Source organism: Haliotis rubra, unplaced genomic scaffold, assembly GCF_003918875.1.
Source record: "Haliotis rubra isolate DU_JTF1 unplaced genomic scaffold, ASM391887v1 Scf1159, whole genome shotgun sequence".
NCBI classification, from domain to species: Eukaryota; Metazoa; Mollusca; class Gastropoda; order Lepetellida; family Haliotidae; genus Haliotis; species Haliotis rubra.
The window spans coordinates 86,155-102,943 of record NW_025765069.1 but is presented as its reverse complement, the minus strand read 5'-3'; the positions used below and the strand labels follow the sequence as shown (position 1 = coordinate 102,943).

The 16,789-nt window shown below is 35.4% G+C and overlaps 1 protein-coding gene across 1 annotated transcript in view; it reads right to left on the bottom strand.

Annotated features, from left to right (window-relative positions):
- The window catches only part of LOC124255898, a 45,931-nt gene extending 29,362 nt beyond the window's left edge, over nt 1-16,569 (bottom strand). The window contains exons 1-4 of the mRNA XM_046689849.1: nt 15,921-16,569; nt 8,836-8,940; nt 6,472-6,498; nt 4,595-4,642 (exon numbers count right to left, since the gene is read on the bottom strand). Of these exons, the coding sequence (XP_046545805.1) occupies nt 4,595-4,642; nt 6,472-6,498; nt 8,836-8,940; nt 15,921-15,963 (223 nt within the window). The 5' untranslated portion in view covers nt 15,964-16,569. The remainder of the gene's footprint in view (nt 1-4,594; nt 4,643-6,471; nt 6,499-8,835; nt 8,941-15,920) is intronic.
- Between the last annotated feature and the right edge of the window lie 220 nt (nt 16,570-16,789).

Below are 16,789 nucleotides of genomic sequence, written 5' to 3'. Positions count from 1 at the left end.
ATACATCCCTGAATGTAATAGTTACAAGACAACATATATTAGTTACAAACAACATACAATATCTCCCACTTAAAGCAGCATGCAACCAATTTACCCACAAAAACAACAACACAATCATGTCACAAGGCAATGGTAGTTTGTCGTACCAACAATTCAGCTCTGTCATGATGGACCTTCAACGTTATTTGGTCTGGGGCAAGTGACTAATGACTTACAGTGTGATGGTGAACACACCCTGTAACATGCCACATCACGTCTGAGGGTGTCTTTTCCCCTCATAATGACCCATCCACCTTGTGGTTTCAAAAATGACCCTAGTTATTCCTCACTGCAATATCAACCAGTCAAAACCTGTCCTATTTGCCCTATCAAACACCTAACATTTATGGAATAGTTATTCCCAATCATATATCATATGCAACTCTAGACTATTGACAATGGGGAGGCTGACTCCTAATGTAAAGTAATTTAGCACAACTGAAGTACACTTAATGATAACCAACACGTAGTGATCAGAGACTAAGGTCAAATGCTAAATTCAACTGCATCCAAGGAATCTGTTTAACCTGTCGCGGAATTAAAACACTTTTTACAATCCCAAACCAATTTTGACTTGTGACTGTTCAGCACATAATCTGTATGTTCTGACTGCAAACAAAAGAAAATGATAGGGGAAGACAAATTTGTTCTGGTTAAATGAACACTAAAAGATTACTATGCCAAGATTGACTTCACACTGCAGACAGCCTCCTGTGTACTATTCTCGTTACTATAGTTACTATAGTTATACACCCCCAGAACACTAGAAACCTAAAGACAATCCAATGCATTCCAACATTATGGAGGCCCTATGCTACAGTACATTCTATGAACAATAGCCAGGCCTTAGGCCAGATGTTCCAGCTGTTTACATCTTGTCAGGTCAATGAACAGGCCACTCTTACTAAACCTTCCATGTGTGAACATTTGCCATAATGTCAAAAGCTCAGGTTGGAGACATATCACCATCTAACACTTACATCTAAACTCCATCTATCTGATGAATTTTCTGAGTGGATCAACTGAAATTAATGATGTGTACTACATATCTTTGCTTTTCATCTGAAGATTAATTTATTCTGTTCAGAAATTAAATAAAAAAATAAAGTTTTCATATTTGGAAAATAACCATATTATGCATTATACACTTATGCCTCTTATATGTTGTCTACAGAGGTGTAATATTTGGACACATATTGTGTATATGATATGCAAACAGTGTGGTAGCATCACTAAGGTGACATTATGTTATTAGTCCAGTGGAGATCTTAAGTTATGATACTATGCTTGAGTCCACACTGGGCCATCTGTATGTCAATATACAGAGATTATTATACAAGCATGTGTGTCAAACTGATCTTATGAAATGAAAACTTCATATTACCGATTATTTCTACACCATAATAAAATATCTGTTAGAAAATGCACTGATCACAACTGCCATCTAGTAGAAAAATAGAATTGTAGAATGATGTCATGAATCTTCAACGCGGACACTGTTTCTGGTATGACATCCATTCGACCTTACTTCACAATAAGATTCGAATAACATCAACAATATCGTCCAGGATCATAAACAATACAGTGCTGCACGTGATATGAAATTTGCTCCATCAGGGTACATTTTTCATGAACATATAAAAATGCTTACATTTCATTAATAACACACACAGCTGCTATGTTGATTGACAATGATATAAATGGTTTGCCAGAATTTACTAGAATGCCACTTTCATCAGCTACATATATTTCAACTGAATATCATTCCAAAACATTAAATCATACTTGATGGCCTTGAACAAAATATATACATATATACATGACCATAAGAATGAGTGGGTGAATGTAAATAAACATCGCAGTCAGTAAAATTCCGGACTTATAATGGTAGCTCATGAATAATGGAGATTTTGACCTTATTTATTTCATGAATTTATTATTCAATTTTACATTACAAGTAAAAGATGGGTATTTCATCTTAAGTCTCAAGCAACAAATTTGCATAACCAAACACTCCTCCACACTTCAAGATTTGAAAATAATCCTAAATCCCTGGTACAGAATAGGTTATAAAATCAGAGCACTGACCATTATTATCTACAAAACTAACATTAATGTGACATGATGTAAGGTAGGGTAACATTTTCACTTCAATGAAAATAGCAAAAACATGTAAGTTAACTGATCAAGTGTCAACAACAGATTGTTTCTAGAGTATAAGATGTTAACAGTAACTAATGATGATGAAGATTTTAAATGATGCATATGATGCAGGCATTTGATGTATGTACAAGCCGAACAGATGCAGTCTGAAACCATGCTACTTGCAGAATATTGCATTTGGTTAAGATGAACGATGAGTTATTAGTAATGACTTGTTACATTCCAGGTGCATAAAGAAAGGAAGAAATGTATTTATTACATGTGAGGAGTTGTAGTGTATCAGTGAGTATGAGTGTCTGTGTCTAATTTACCTGAACAACATCAGTTGGATGTCAGAGAATGCCTGAATCAAATGTGATCGTGATTGGGATTAAAATGCTGCAATCAGCACTATTTTCAAGCATGCAATATGCGTTATCGGATCAAGTGCATGCGAACCATTAGGTGAACACGTGAAAACTGATCAACACTGTTAGAGCATGTCACCCTGACCCATACTACTGTGTTCAACTTTCGCCACTTAAAGTCTGATCAGCATTATAAATAGAAGCCAATATACAAACACTAATAGCTACTCAAAAGAAAGGTAAGTAGAATCAAGGCAGAGATTACTTTTTACTAAACAGTGTTTGAAATCATGGTACTATTTCAGTCATTCAATTTGGACTTTGAGAAAATTCATCCTTACGAACATCAAAAGCTGAATTAATATAGAAAACCAGAATACCATCTACTATCAAAACTAGATTGTTCAGGATATAGTTGGTGTAAAAAATTGATAACTGATAAAAATAAAATCTAGTCAGCCTTTTCTGAACTGATTAGAAACAATTTCTTCTTTTATGAAAGCACTGATGAGTTCTGTCCTGCCACATACCTTATGTCCCATCGGTTAGACTGTGAACTCATACAGCCATCATAACGACAGTGTAAAACTAAATTTGACTGATAGTGTAGACTATTTCAACTAGTGATATTGATTATCACAGAACCTGATGCATGACCATGGACACTGGCAATATTTAAATATTGGGATTAATGATTTTCAAAAGATTGATGATATATTTTATATGACTAGACATCCTACAAAACAATACAACTAGTGGGAACATTTCATGTATTCCTTTGGGATGATGGCATGAATAATATTCTTAAGAGCTCAAGCTATAGAAAACTAAAATACATTGTTACATTCCTGAGTATCAGCTCACAATGATATTAATAATTACCTGGGTGCTTTATATTAGTATCTAATTTGACTTTGGTGACATCTGTCAAGTAATGCACATACTTAATTTAATATATATGTGTATCAATGTTTGTTGTAAATCGAAATGTGGGTTATGAAAAGGACACAGAGTGATGTTATGCATGTGGTAAATGATGCATGCATGATCATGCACTCAACCATCAAGTGACAATAGTCCCTGATGCTGACATATACATGTCCATGTAGCTACACTAGCTCTGAATCACCTCCAACATAAACCTACATTTTGCAATAGTGAGAATTTCACTGTAAAGGTTATCAATGTTTGAATATACCTGTATTGAAAGTAGCCCTATATCTGAATGTGTTTCACATTAATGTGAAATCAGACTCGCAAGTCAAGGGAAAACCAAACCAACACATGTAGATGATTACCATTTTGCTGGAGAGAATTAATCTTGCGGATTGTTACAATACAGGTTTCATAGAACCAGGAATTGGATAATCAGTTTACGTCCTAGAAAATTTTATCAGCTTCAATACCAAGAATGTTGTTGTTACAGGATTGTGAGAAATCGAAAACCAACCTGACAACAAATACTTTGTGTTATTTTATACAGATACTTTTATTTCTTTACCAAAACTCCAAACGTTACAGTCCTAAAGTATTTAACAATATTCTCTAAATATCATTAACATTAACAAAGAAAATGTCCTGTCAAAAACAATCAATTGAAACATCTAAAACGTTCTAAGGTCATGTTCCCACTACAGATGAAATGCTTGAATTGTTCTTATAGCACTTTCAAAACTTCTTATGAAAATGAATAAAGAAATTCATGAAGCACAGAATTTTGAACCATGCATCTCGTGTTTAGGTCTTTTCTATCATTCCATGATGTTTGTGTGTGACCAAAACAAAGACAGCAAAAATACATTGCATTAAAACCTGCGAGTGACAATAACACTAACAAGTGAACCGTAAGTGAAAGGTTATCAGTAATGAAACAGTTTCATATATGAAAATCAACACGTCCCATGCTGTTAAGTGTGTCAATATGTTTTAGTGGCATGAACAGAGTGAATATGTGAGCATACAGCATGACAGTTGTTAGAATGCTGATGTTATTGGCATTGACTATTGGCAGCACACAACACCAACGCTTGTCCAGGCAATCTTACCAATATTCCAGTCTAGCTGAGGCACATGAATGTCGTTCTCTGGAAAACCTCATAGCAAAAACGCATGCACGTATTAAAGTTACGTCCACATTTTTCTAGTCACAAATAGCTTGACAACATCGAGAGCAAGCTAGACAATCTAAATTGCATCATCAACATATTAGATGTGTTCATTTTACCTTGTCATAAAGATAAGAAATTATATATAGTTTCTCATGTTTGGAGTGAATACAACATAAAGTATCAAATCAGTTGACTGATATTCAAATTTCAACAGAAAATGTCAATAAAACATGAATTATCTAAACATGCTGAATATATAATACAATTTTAATTCAAACCTTTACTGATAAAAATATGTTATTCTTATAGGATGGATCTCATATATACTGTGTTATGTGACAGGTGAAACTACAGGTTATGTCCAGTAGTATAGGACACCTGATATTTATACAGTGATACAGGTGAAGTAATACAATCAAAGCAGTACACCTTTGTTAGTTTTACTTACCTATCTCTGACCACACAATCACTAGCTAATACTACTTCACTTCAATATCTTAGGTCAGATGTTTTGGTTTATCTTTACTAGACAAAATATGAATTGTTCTTTTATTGATATTGATACATGTAAAATTTGGATGAGATTTATGATGTGATAATCAAACCCTATATTTAACTATATTCATGTGTTAAAGAGCCTATAAACTTTTGGGAAAAGAGCCAAATACAGCAATCATACTCAAAAAGAATATTTAATGCTGAAAATATTTCCACTGCTAACAGTATGTCATCTGCAGTTAACCGAATACATGTAATAAACAGTAGCATCAGATTACCTTCCAAATTACTCCATCATGAATCAGGCTTATTGAAGAAAACGAAGCTCTTTCATTTTGGACAGAAAAATAAAAGAGATTTTGGTAACAAAAACAACTTACATTAATAACCATATGTATAATTATTAATGTAAGTTGTCTGTTTATTTACATTATGTATAATGATTATTAATGTAAGTTGTGTTTGTTACCAAAATCTCTTTTATTTTTCTGTCCAAAATGAAAGAGCTTCGTTTTCTTCAATAAGCCTGATTCATGATGTAGTAATTTGGAGGGTAATCTGATGCTACTGTATACGTGTATGATATTACGTTGCAAATAAACTACTAAACTACTAAAGGGCCTAAAAAATAAGGACACATCACTAGTGAGTCTTGGCTATAATATGGTTTAAGAGTTAGTGGCCACACATGTTTGGTAACCTAATACAAATTGTCTTGGCAATATAAATTTACGTCCTGTTCAGCAACAAGTACTTATGGGAATATAGACTTTACTTCATGAATTTGTCCATGATTCTAAAGAGTCAGTTATATCACAGAGATTCTCAAAAACACAAAACAGATGTTAGTCTTATCATAGAGTTGAAATGTTATTGTTTAAAGTGATTACATATCTACATAATATATCGCTCCTGTATTACCTGATACTCCATGTCTTACTAAGCTCTATATTGGTTAGTGCTTTCATCTATAGTTGATTGTTCCAGTAATATATACCAGATGTGCAATAGATGTCTAGATGCTAGCTACCACATCTATGTGACAACCTGTCACTCACTATAGTGCAATAGACATGTATATAGTTGTAAATTACAAATGTGAAAATACCTTTAGCACATGCAGCTATATATCAACACATCCATATGCAAAATAGCCCCAAATGAAACAGCAGTATAATCAAACAATAGAGACCATAGACAGCCCTTGCCAAGAAATCAAACTAAAGCATGCCCTTAACAAAAGTAGAAATTAGTCAAAGGCGACATGAAAAATGAGAATATCTGATACCGAGCGTACAATATCTCATGCAAATTACCTTCATCTAACTCTGCATCGAGCTCGGCTGTTTTGACAAAAAATTAAAACAAATGTCACTTCATGCAACAAACTAAAACATGACAAACACGATCAATCCCACAAGGACAATTAAACACAGACATTGAAATGTCGACGTTTGGAAGGGTAGCATAATAATCTTCTCTTTGGCTAGACATGCTGGAAAGAAACTGATTATTGTGCATAGGTCAAAACTGCACAATCATGACTTAAGAAAATATAACAAAACTATTATTATCACAAAACGAATAAGAAAATCTTCAATACACCATGCTCTCACAAACTACAAACACTGATAATCATTATTAAGTCTAGTATCTCTTTGAGGTCAAAGTCCAAATATCATTGTTTTCCAAAAACTGATAATATCCTCAGTGACATCCAGTTTAATTTCATTCTCAGAATACATACTTGTTGTCTATGAATAATTATTAATTACTCTCCAGTTAATGAATAAATGTATAATTTTGATTAAATTTAATCAATACATGATTTACTGCAACCTATATATACTTTTACCTTGCAGCAGGTGTATTCATGTGTATATGACCTGTATGTGTATCAGTAGTGTACTAAAGATCATAGTACCATAGACCATGTAATTTGGTTTGTCATTTAACACCGAGCTCAGCAATATTCCAGCTATATCCTGTATATGGCGGCGGTCTGTAAATAATCGAATCTGGGAAGATAATCCAGTGATCAACAGCATGAGCATCGACCTACGCAATTGGGAACCGATGACATGTGTCAACCAAGTCAGCAAGCCTGACCACCCGATCCCGTTAGTCGCCTCTTACAACCAGCATTAGGGTTGCTGAAGACCAGTTCTAACCTGGATCTTCATGTATTATAGACCATGTAAACACTGGTGACTTAAATCTTAAAACTAGTTAGTGATTGACATATCCATCAACTGATAGGGAACACTGTTTGAAATTAAAGTGAAGGTTAAGGAGTCCCATTTAACACCCCAAGTATAAAATAGGCTCTGGTGTTTTGGAAGTGCCTTGCCATAGGAAATGCTATGACAATTTTGGCACCCCAAAATCCTTTAATGCTTAACATTTAATGGGGCTGTGTCAAGGATACCTTGTCCTTCAATCTTATTTCCAAACATTAAAAGGTATATATTTGTTAGCACAAAAATATTTTTGCTATTTTCCAGAAAATTCATTAGTCTGTGGCATTTAAGCCACTAGTCTGAAGTACTAAAACATATCATAGGCTATATAAAAAGCTAGAGATACAAAAGAGGAAGACTATTTCAAGGTTGTAGTTTATCCCAAAATACCACAGAACAACCCAATTAATCATAATTTATCATCATCTTAAATTTATTATGTAGTAAACCTCATAGTAATTCACAAAGACAAGCTTCATATAATTGCAATGTGCAGTTGCGTTTGTTGATTACAAGGTTCACAAAAACAGGACTGGCTACTCTTTGTATCAATCACTGAGTCAGGGACATGTCTCTTTGCAATAAACAGCTGTCAATCAATCACTTACAAATGTATTACATTACTACAGATGATACAACCCCTTACAAACTGACATCACTTCCCCTTACATCATCATGTGATTAACATGTCTAACATACTTAAACTCATGATGTCACAAGCAGAGTCTTAATGATGTTAATCCCTGAAATTATGTGATCAATTTCAGATATGTGAAGTTTGCTACTTACTTACGTATGACTAAAAATAATTCTCATTATGTCGTACATGTCTTTATCATTTACATATTCTCTTACCACATGAGCATGATTAGTCGAGAAAAAACATATACACATTAAATTTCATACATAAAACATTTCTATTTCCGTATAATAATAAAAATGTTTTCAACCTTCAAAACATTTATTTCCTACTATCCTTTACATCTTTTTCTCAAAATGAATTAATGATGTTATTAACTATTGATGTTCATTGTGGTCTATGGAAACAGACTGAAAAACACATATCATTCGTGCATCAACATATCCAATATCAGAACACCACTGAAAACCGCCAATATAATATGATATAACAGATTCTCAAAAGTGCTCTCTCTACACAGAACCACAATACAACCAATTCCAGATGTGTCTGGAACTGATCCCGACCTAGTTTAAGCCAAACTCAAGAGTAGAACATGATGAACATGAGCCAGGACACACAGTTACCTGAGTTTGCTGGTAGACATTCAGGTTTGTGATTTGATTTAGATCAGCATGTTCAGTTACATACTGCAGTAGCAGCTATATTGTGTGAACTAATTCTGAACATAAAACCATCACTGTGAACTGTGGGGTTAACTGAACAAAACTCGGGCATGGATATTAGAGCAACATTTTCACCTTCTTTTGTGGAAGAAAGCTCAGTGCCATCGACATCAAACTCTAACTCCGGTTCATCTGTGTTCATGAACAACTCAGGATCAACACCAGCGGCATCACCAAATGCTGTGGAGAGAAAACAGAAAACATCATTCATCAGAAACAGTATAAAGAGCTGCTCTGGTAGCAATAACAAATAAATAAAATGCGAACATCAGAGGTGGGTTCTGGAATGAGTGAGTGAGTTCAGTTTTACACTGCACTCAGCAGTATTCCAACTATATGGCGGCGGTCTGTGATTAATCGAGTCTGGACCAGACAATCCAGTGAGCAGCATGAGCATTGATCTACACAATTATGAACCGATGACATGTGTCAACCAAGTCAGCGAGCCTGACAACCCGATCCCGTTAGTCGCCTCTTACGACAAGCATAGGTTACTGAAGATCAATTCTAACCTGGATCTTCACTGGTCTGAGTTCTAGAAGTATATGTAGAACACAACATGTCAGGTAACTGCCAGCAACCAAAAGGATATGTCATAATTTGTTTTGTCACTCAAAGGTTTCAGTATTAAAAGGTTTGGTAGTCAAATAATGACAAATAATAAAGGTGACTATTGAGGGGAAACAACTATTGTGATAGCAATAGTCTATTGCTGACCAACTATTGTTATACAGTTATTATACTATTGCAATAGTTTTTCCTCTCCTTGAATTGTCTCCTCTGAAGTCAATTCCCAAAAGAATGTATAGTTTATATGAAATAAAAACAGGTTGAAGTAGATTCTGTCTCTCTTAATAATTGACAAGAAGCTTGAAACCCAGATCAAATAAACAGTTAAAACATAAACTCAATGAAGCTGCAAGTCTGCACCAACACGATAAAAATATAAAACAAAAAAACAAAAAACCATAAATATTCAATAAAAATAAAGTCAATTACTAAACTATTGATAGTCTCACATACAATCAATGCATCGATAGTTTTTCGTTTCTACCATTGATTAATTGCTATTGGAAACTCAACAACTGCAATCCATCGAAAGCTTGATACATTGTTACAGCCCTAACAAATAATTGAGTGATTTAGGTTAAGAGTGCAGATGCACTCGAGTAAATGTAGTAATAGAACACACAATACAAATCCTAACATTTACATGCCTAAAATGCCGGACCAAAATTTAAGCTGCCACAAAAATGGAAGTCTGATAACTGGTAGTCAAGATCCCTATACTTTGCGTGCCTCTGACAAGTCTGAATTAGTACAGCTCAATGGCTGAAGCTTCAAAAACACAATGCCTTAGAAAGTGTAAATTGTAATCCTAAATATGGCATATGTTTCATTTGGCTACTTTTTAAATGACTTTGTGTATTCATTAATTAATCAGTCTGACATTAGTGACAAGTTTCTAAAAGATGAACCATAACAAGGAATCAACGTGATACTGTTTGTGATGGGACAAATGTACACAATCTGCAATAGGAAAAGTGCTTGCCTAAGCCACCATAGCTCCTGACAGTAATTTCCATGTGTCATACAGAAAAAATTACACATTTTAAGATGTGTGCTGGTCAAGGTTTCAAAGACAATTTTTGATGACTGTGCATTATTTCATCAAATTGATAGTTCAAGAAGGCCTAGTCTTTAATATTTACATTTTAATTATGAAAATTTGAAACATAAGAAGCCTTGCTGGAAATTTCTAACAGTCAAAACTACTAAAACAAACTATCAACTTGAAATTTCATCAGTCTGGGAGCAATGGTCATATGAAACTCTGCAATTAATATATTTAATTCTGTGCATAAAACTGTTACTGATGCAAAGAAAACATCTGCTTTACAAAGTTGAAAAAACAAAATGAAACAAATACATGTAGTCACACAGGAACAACCTCCCATCTGTTACTCAGCTAAATAGTATACTGGGGTTATATTTAGAATGTCCACCAAACTGACAGCTGTTGCAGGAATGACTGGTGACTATAACCATTTCACTGAAGAAGTGCTGACAGAATAAATACATTTTGGTGCATAAATGCGCAAAATATCAATTTTATGTTTTCACAAAAAAGCCACTTAAAATATAAATGGAACTTGTAGGCTGCAGCATTCTTTCATAGTATGGTAGCAGACATGCATGCCCTAAAGCTTTCATCAATATATTCATTTCAGGATAAAACAATTACCAGTGCAACAAATAAGTGGAGGGCAATGATTCATTATGAAAATTCCCCACTTCCACCCGACACAAAAGTCTTAAAGTGCCACAAATGCTGGGTTTACTCTTAATGTACATGAGGAATGAATCCAGTATAGAAATGCATAATCAGCACTTTGTGTGATCCATAGCATTGGCTGAGTATTGTTATTTGTTATTGTCACTTGTTGTTGAAGGCTGATTACATATACAGATTATAGGAATATCGTAATTTCATTTCATTTCAGACCTAATCCTTTGTACAGTCATGCAAACTACTTGGCCTGACCTGATTCAACATATTTTCCTTCAACTAGATATTCAAACATTGATCCATGTATAGTGTAGCAGTGAACATGGAATCCATCAATGAATGAGAAGATTGATACAACTTTACCCTGTACCAGCTGAGTTTAACTACTAGCTTTACAAGTAGTGTGGCAGTATGCATGAAGCTATGGAAAAACCTTGCCCAGTTGGCCTGATCAGGTTCAAATGACATTCAGTCATCAGAAGAGGCACAGAGACTTAATCAGATCTTTACCATCACCAGCAAACCTATGGCTATCAGTGTTCAAAAATAAGCATGAGAGTCAATACGTCCTTGTCATCATGGTATAAACCCTAATGGGATACAAAGTGTAAAATAGTACAGCAGCAGACCTCAAGGATCCAAGGGACAGGATAATTTTGAATACTGGCTAAACTGCATCAGTGTAATCTTGCCCTGGGCTGACAAATCAGTGGTTGATAGATGGATTCAGATTACATCCCCATTTCTGGGTTTGATGATACACTATACTGCAATAGGTCTGATCACTACAGGGATCTAGTCAAGATTCCCCAGCTGGCCATCTGCATCAGCAGCATCAGTATGCCTACACAGCTGCAACATGTGCAATGTGGCATCCTTGTATCCGCATTAATATCTCCATACAACTGGAAATGTGGGGTGCAAATTGGCACTATCCAGCAAGCCTGAATCTGTTAGTCTGATATTGATGGTAGTCCTTAGGTAAAGCGCTTGCAGAATTTCATGTTCCTTGGGGGGATCCTTATACATGTTATCACTATTAAGGCCAATCAATGGTTTCCAATTAAGTTCTGCCTTGTTACTATAGAGAGAAATACTTTGGACCACTTTAATCTTCCAGCAGGGGTATCATAATATGTGCACCTCATTAATTCATGCATGCATTCAATACCAATACTAAGTGTCCCTATACAATATTTACCATAGTATTTGATTTAACTTACAAGAAGTTCTCAGGATTATCCTACATGCAAGGAATTCTCTGGATTATCTTAATAGTATTATGTATTAGAAGTGTCAAGCATGAAAATGTAAGGGCCTTTCCAAACCCCAAACATACTCACTCCCTGATTTAGTCAAGAGAGTTTATCTCAGATGAACACCCTTTCCACTGAAAAACCTGACATGGATGACTAGTCATAAATATACCCTCTTTTAGTATATAAGTAGTGTGTTAACAAACAAAAATTACAGAATACCAATAACTCTTCTACAGCCTAAAGCCAATTTATTATGCTTCCCTATTGGTGGTGTGAGATATTCAACATGGCAACATGATTAGCATAAGTAACACACAATTAAATGACAGTGGACAATGTTGGAATACATAGATAGTTGAACACATATTGTGCATGAAATTAGATATTATTTCATATGAAATGAACACAAACACCAATGTCATGGTGGAAAATGGAAAAACTTCTGCACTAGATTTATTGATTGTACAGACTAATTCATGCATTTCCTGCTTATACTGTTCAAACTCTTCGCCTGACAAGCCCCATGAAGGTTTTACTTTTTAGCAACTTGTGCTTATTGTAAGAGTTGGCATGTCAATGTTCATAATCTCAATCACTGGACTGTCTGGTCCAGACTCAATTCTTTACAGACTGCAATGATATCGCTACAATACTGCTGATACAGCAAGAAGCAACAAGCAACCTTTGCCAGATACAGCTAGGACTAGACACTGTTTGAACGTACACACAACACTAATCAGGTTACATTGTCTTTCAAGTATCTCATAGGTGTCAAAGTATACCAGATACTATCTCAGTTACAGGCGTCAAACATATTATGTAGATCCATCTGCGTACATTAGTCCATCACGATTGTATACTATAAAACATACATCACCTTTGACATCTCAAAGTTAGTCAAATCATCTCCACACATATGCAGGGACAAATCAAGGTTAAACAATGTTCAGTTGGCCTAAACAGAAAAATAGTCTAACTGATGCTTCCCTCCCCCTAAGATGATCTAAACCACCTCCGTGGTGTAGTGGTTAGAGCGTCCGCCCGGAGAGCGGAAGGTCGCGGGTTCGATCCCGACCGCATCATACAAAAAGACGTTAAAATATGGTACTTGTTGGTCCCTGCCTGGCGCTCGGCATTAATGGGTACAACAAGGACTGGTCGGCTCGGAGTCAGTATAATGTGTCTGAGTGGGGTATTCATGCTTCACTGCGGCATGGTATCTCAGTGGGCTAGCACTATAAAACCAGCTTAAGTCTGGGCTAGTACAAGCATCCGCACATACACATACACACGCATGCACGTCGTCATATGAGCGAAATATTCTGAAGCACGACGTTAAACCCAATTTCACCTCACCTCACTAAGATGATCTGGGTTAATTTCACAATTACTGACCTCAGTTGACCATCTATTTTTGCAAATAACCAGTGACGTGTAAGGCACATCTTTTAGTTGAAAGTTAAATTGGTTATACTGATGGCAGATCTATCCATATATTAACTAATTACCATAAGTATTTGGCATGTGTACATGCAATGAAAATCATTGAAATAAAACTGTGCTTTGTCAGTGTGTAATTGCCTTTTAACATTAACGCAGGGTTAGAAATTTAACATCAAGATGATAGCTTGTAATTAAAAGCTTAAGTGTGGTCACAAAACCTATTAATACCTTCTAATTGTTTAAATTTCATAAAATGCCATAAATTGAAATACAATATTCGCAGTCATGGAATGTTCTGGGTCTGGTCATCAGATCTAACACTGTTACCAATAATAACTAATGGCATGGATCACAGAGTTGATTTCTTTGCATGAGAGAGTGAGCATGATTTTACACTGCTTTTAGCAATATTCCAGCTATTGAGTGGCGGGGGACACCAGAAATGGGCTTCACACATTGTGCCCATGTGGGAACCGAACCCGGGTCTTCAGCATGACAAGCGGACGCTTTAACCATCTGGCTACGCCACCGCCCAATTTGTATGATGTATTTCAAATAAAATAAATATTTCTTTAATGTTCAGTAAAGATCAATGTGATAACTGAAACCACAAAGTGCACGTATATTTATGCTGTAAAGCCTAAGTTTCTCATTGTTGCACCCTCAGAATATTTATGGGTCACGGCCACAAGCTATTATTACTTCACACTGTGTCAGCTTCAAATATACTGCATGGAGGTGGAGTCAGTTTCCATTGTATATATGGAGCATTATGTCATTTCTTACATGTGTGATACTTCAGAGACAAAACCTCTTGACCATCATGACATTTGACCTCGATGGCCACAGGTCACAAGGGAAGAACATGTTATAGTAAACATGTCACACCATTAACTTCTGCAAATCAGACTCACTTCTATCTAAACTGATAAAACTAAAAGAATATAATCATTTAACACTTGTAACATGCAGCACTGAACAGACAGCTGGGAGACTTGTTTCAGTCAACTTGCAATTTCTCAATATTGAGAATGTGTTATTATCAACATGTTCAAGGACTCAATTTGTTTGAATGCTTCTCATAATTGGACTCAAAAAGGGTTTTAGCATCACATCCAGTAAATTTAAGTATGATTTTATGGGCTATTATTTGAGTACTAGATTTCAATACAGTTCTTTTAGACTTACACCTTGGACTTGTTGCTAAAGTCGCTGATTTTTTTTTGTTTATTGGGCTAAGATTTATTAGACAGAAGAAATAAAGAAACAAATCCTTGCCAGTTCAAAATAAACACAAAACATAAAATCCTCAACATATGGAACTTACTCATTATATTAATGAAGCTTCTTGTCTGTTTAATGTTTGAAATAAAGTCACATTATTGCAGCATTATGTTCAATAGGTTAATTTAGTTTTCACAAGGTGAACCCATATACAGTTGACTCCATCATGTGGGTGGCAGTACTATTTGCTGTTGTGTTTTTTCAACTACATCTAAGTGTCACGTGTCCACTTTATGTCATAAATTGTCACCTGGATTCATATGCATGATTTAAGACCATCTTCCTGAGGCAGACATGACCAAGAACTAATATCAAAGTCTAGTTTTCACCTGTGCCATTATAAACATATTTTTCTGAAGTAAAATATGAGTGGACTATCAAAGATATCAGCAGTCTGATCAGAGAAGGTTTTACAAAATCAAAATTAATTTTCATAAAAAAAAGTTGCTGTGATGGCCTGTCAAAGTTAAACTGAAGTTATTCCCAAATTATGCTATGACAAATACATTCTACATGGTTTCAATGAGCTTGCCATGGGTCTTATATATTTGTGCATAAACTTCATTGTTTTTTAACTCAAACCACTGTTTGGTCTAGCTTGCTCAAATGGTAATGATGATGTCATTTGAAGGTACCAAAATGCTCTCAAAGGTTGTCAAATTGAGCAAGAGAGTATGGTTTTACACTGATTTTAGCAACATTCAAGTAATGTCATGGCAGGGGACACAAGAAATGGCCTTCTAACATTGTATACCCATGTAAGCTTTAACTGCTTACCCACTGCTCTGCTCAGAGAGAAAGATATTCTTTAGTTAACAGCACAATTTACCCACCAACTCAATCTAAATAATTGTTTACAATGAAATCTTGTGACAAATACTTACCACCACTGGTCTCGTCTCCTAAATCCACTACGTTGCTTGACATGATGTAAAAGTGTATATCCTCTTCTGTGCTAATCACTCAGCAACATCTACTCCATGTTCATTGCCATCTGATTTTCTCCTTTTTTCGATGTTTTTTACATACCCTGTATTAAAATCTCGAAGTTGATGACTTATACGAGAAATACATCCAATCCTTCTTCATAAACAACCTGTAGATCCGAATCAACTGTGAATGACAGAATGACTTTGCAAACCTGTTTGTTTACAATTGCAAGACGGTATGAGTGTAGGAAGGCTTAGTAGAAACGCTCGATAAAGATAAATCGTTGTCAGCGAAGGTATTCAAATGATAGGATGCTGATAATAACACTTTAAACTCCTGTCTTCATTGTGGCAGACAGCTGAGAAAAATCAAATCCAAGCTCTCATCGTGTCGTCTGCCCCCGGAAGCTGCCTTGTGTGGAATGTTCATTTCAATCCAGTGGAAAGATTAGCCTCAGCCATAAAATCCTTAGAATACAGAAGATATGGTAGCAATATCCAAACACACAAAGCTGAAAAATGATTTGAAATTGAACGCTAAAACGGCAACAAACAAACAAACAGCACTTGACTGACTGCTCCTATGTTAGTTTACGTCACATCTGTAGGGGAGGTTACTCTATGGTTTAAACTAGGAATACCGCTAAAGAATTCAGTGGAGTACAGCTCGAGTTGCTCCGGCAACTGCGTAAATAAACTGATTATGTTGATATCACGCGATTATATCCAGGTCTGTTCATTACATGAACGAGCATAAACTGATTAAGGTTATGTGGATCCTAAAAGTGGCCTCATTAAGTTTCTTCCGATCTTGTGTAATTAAG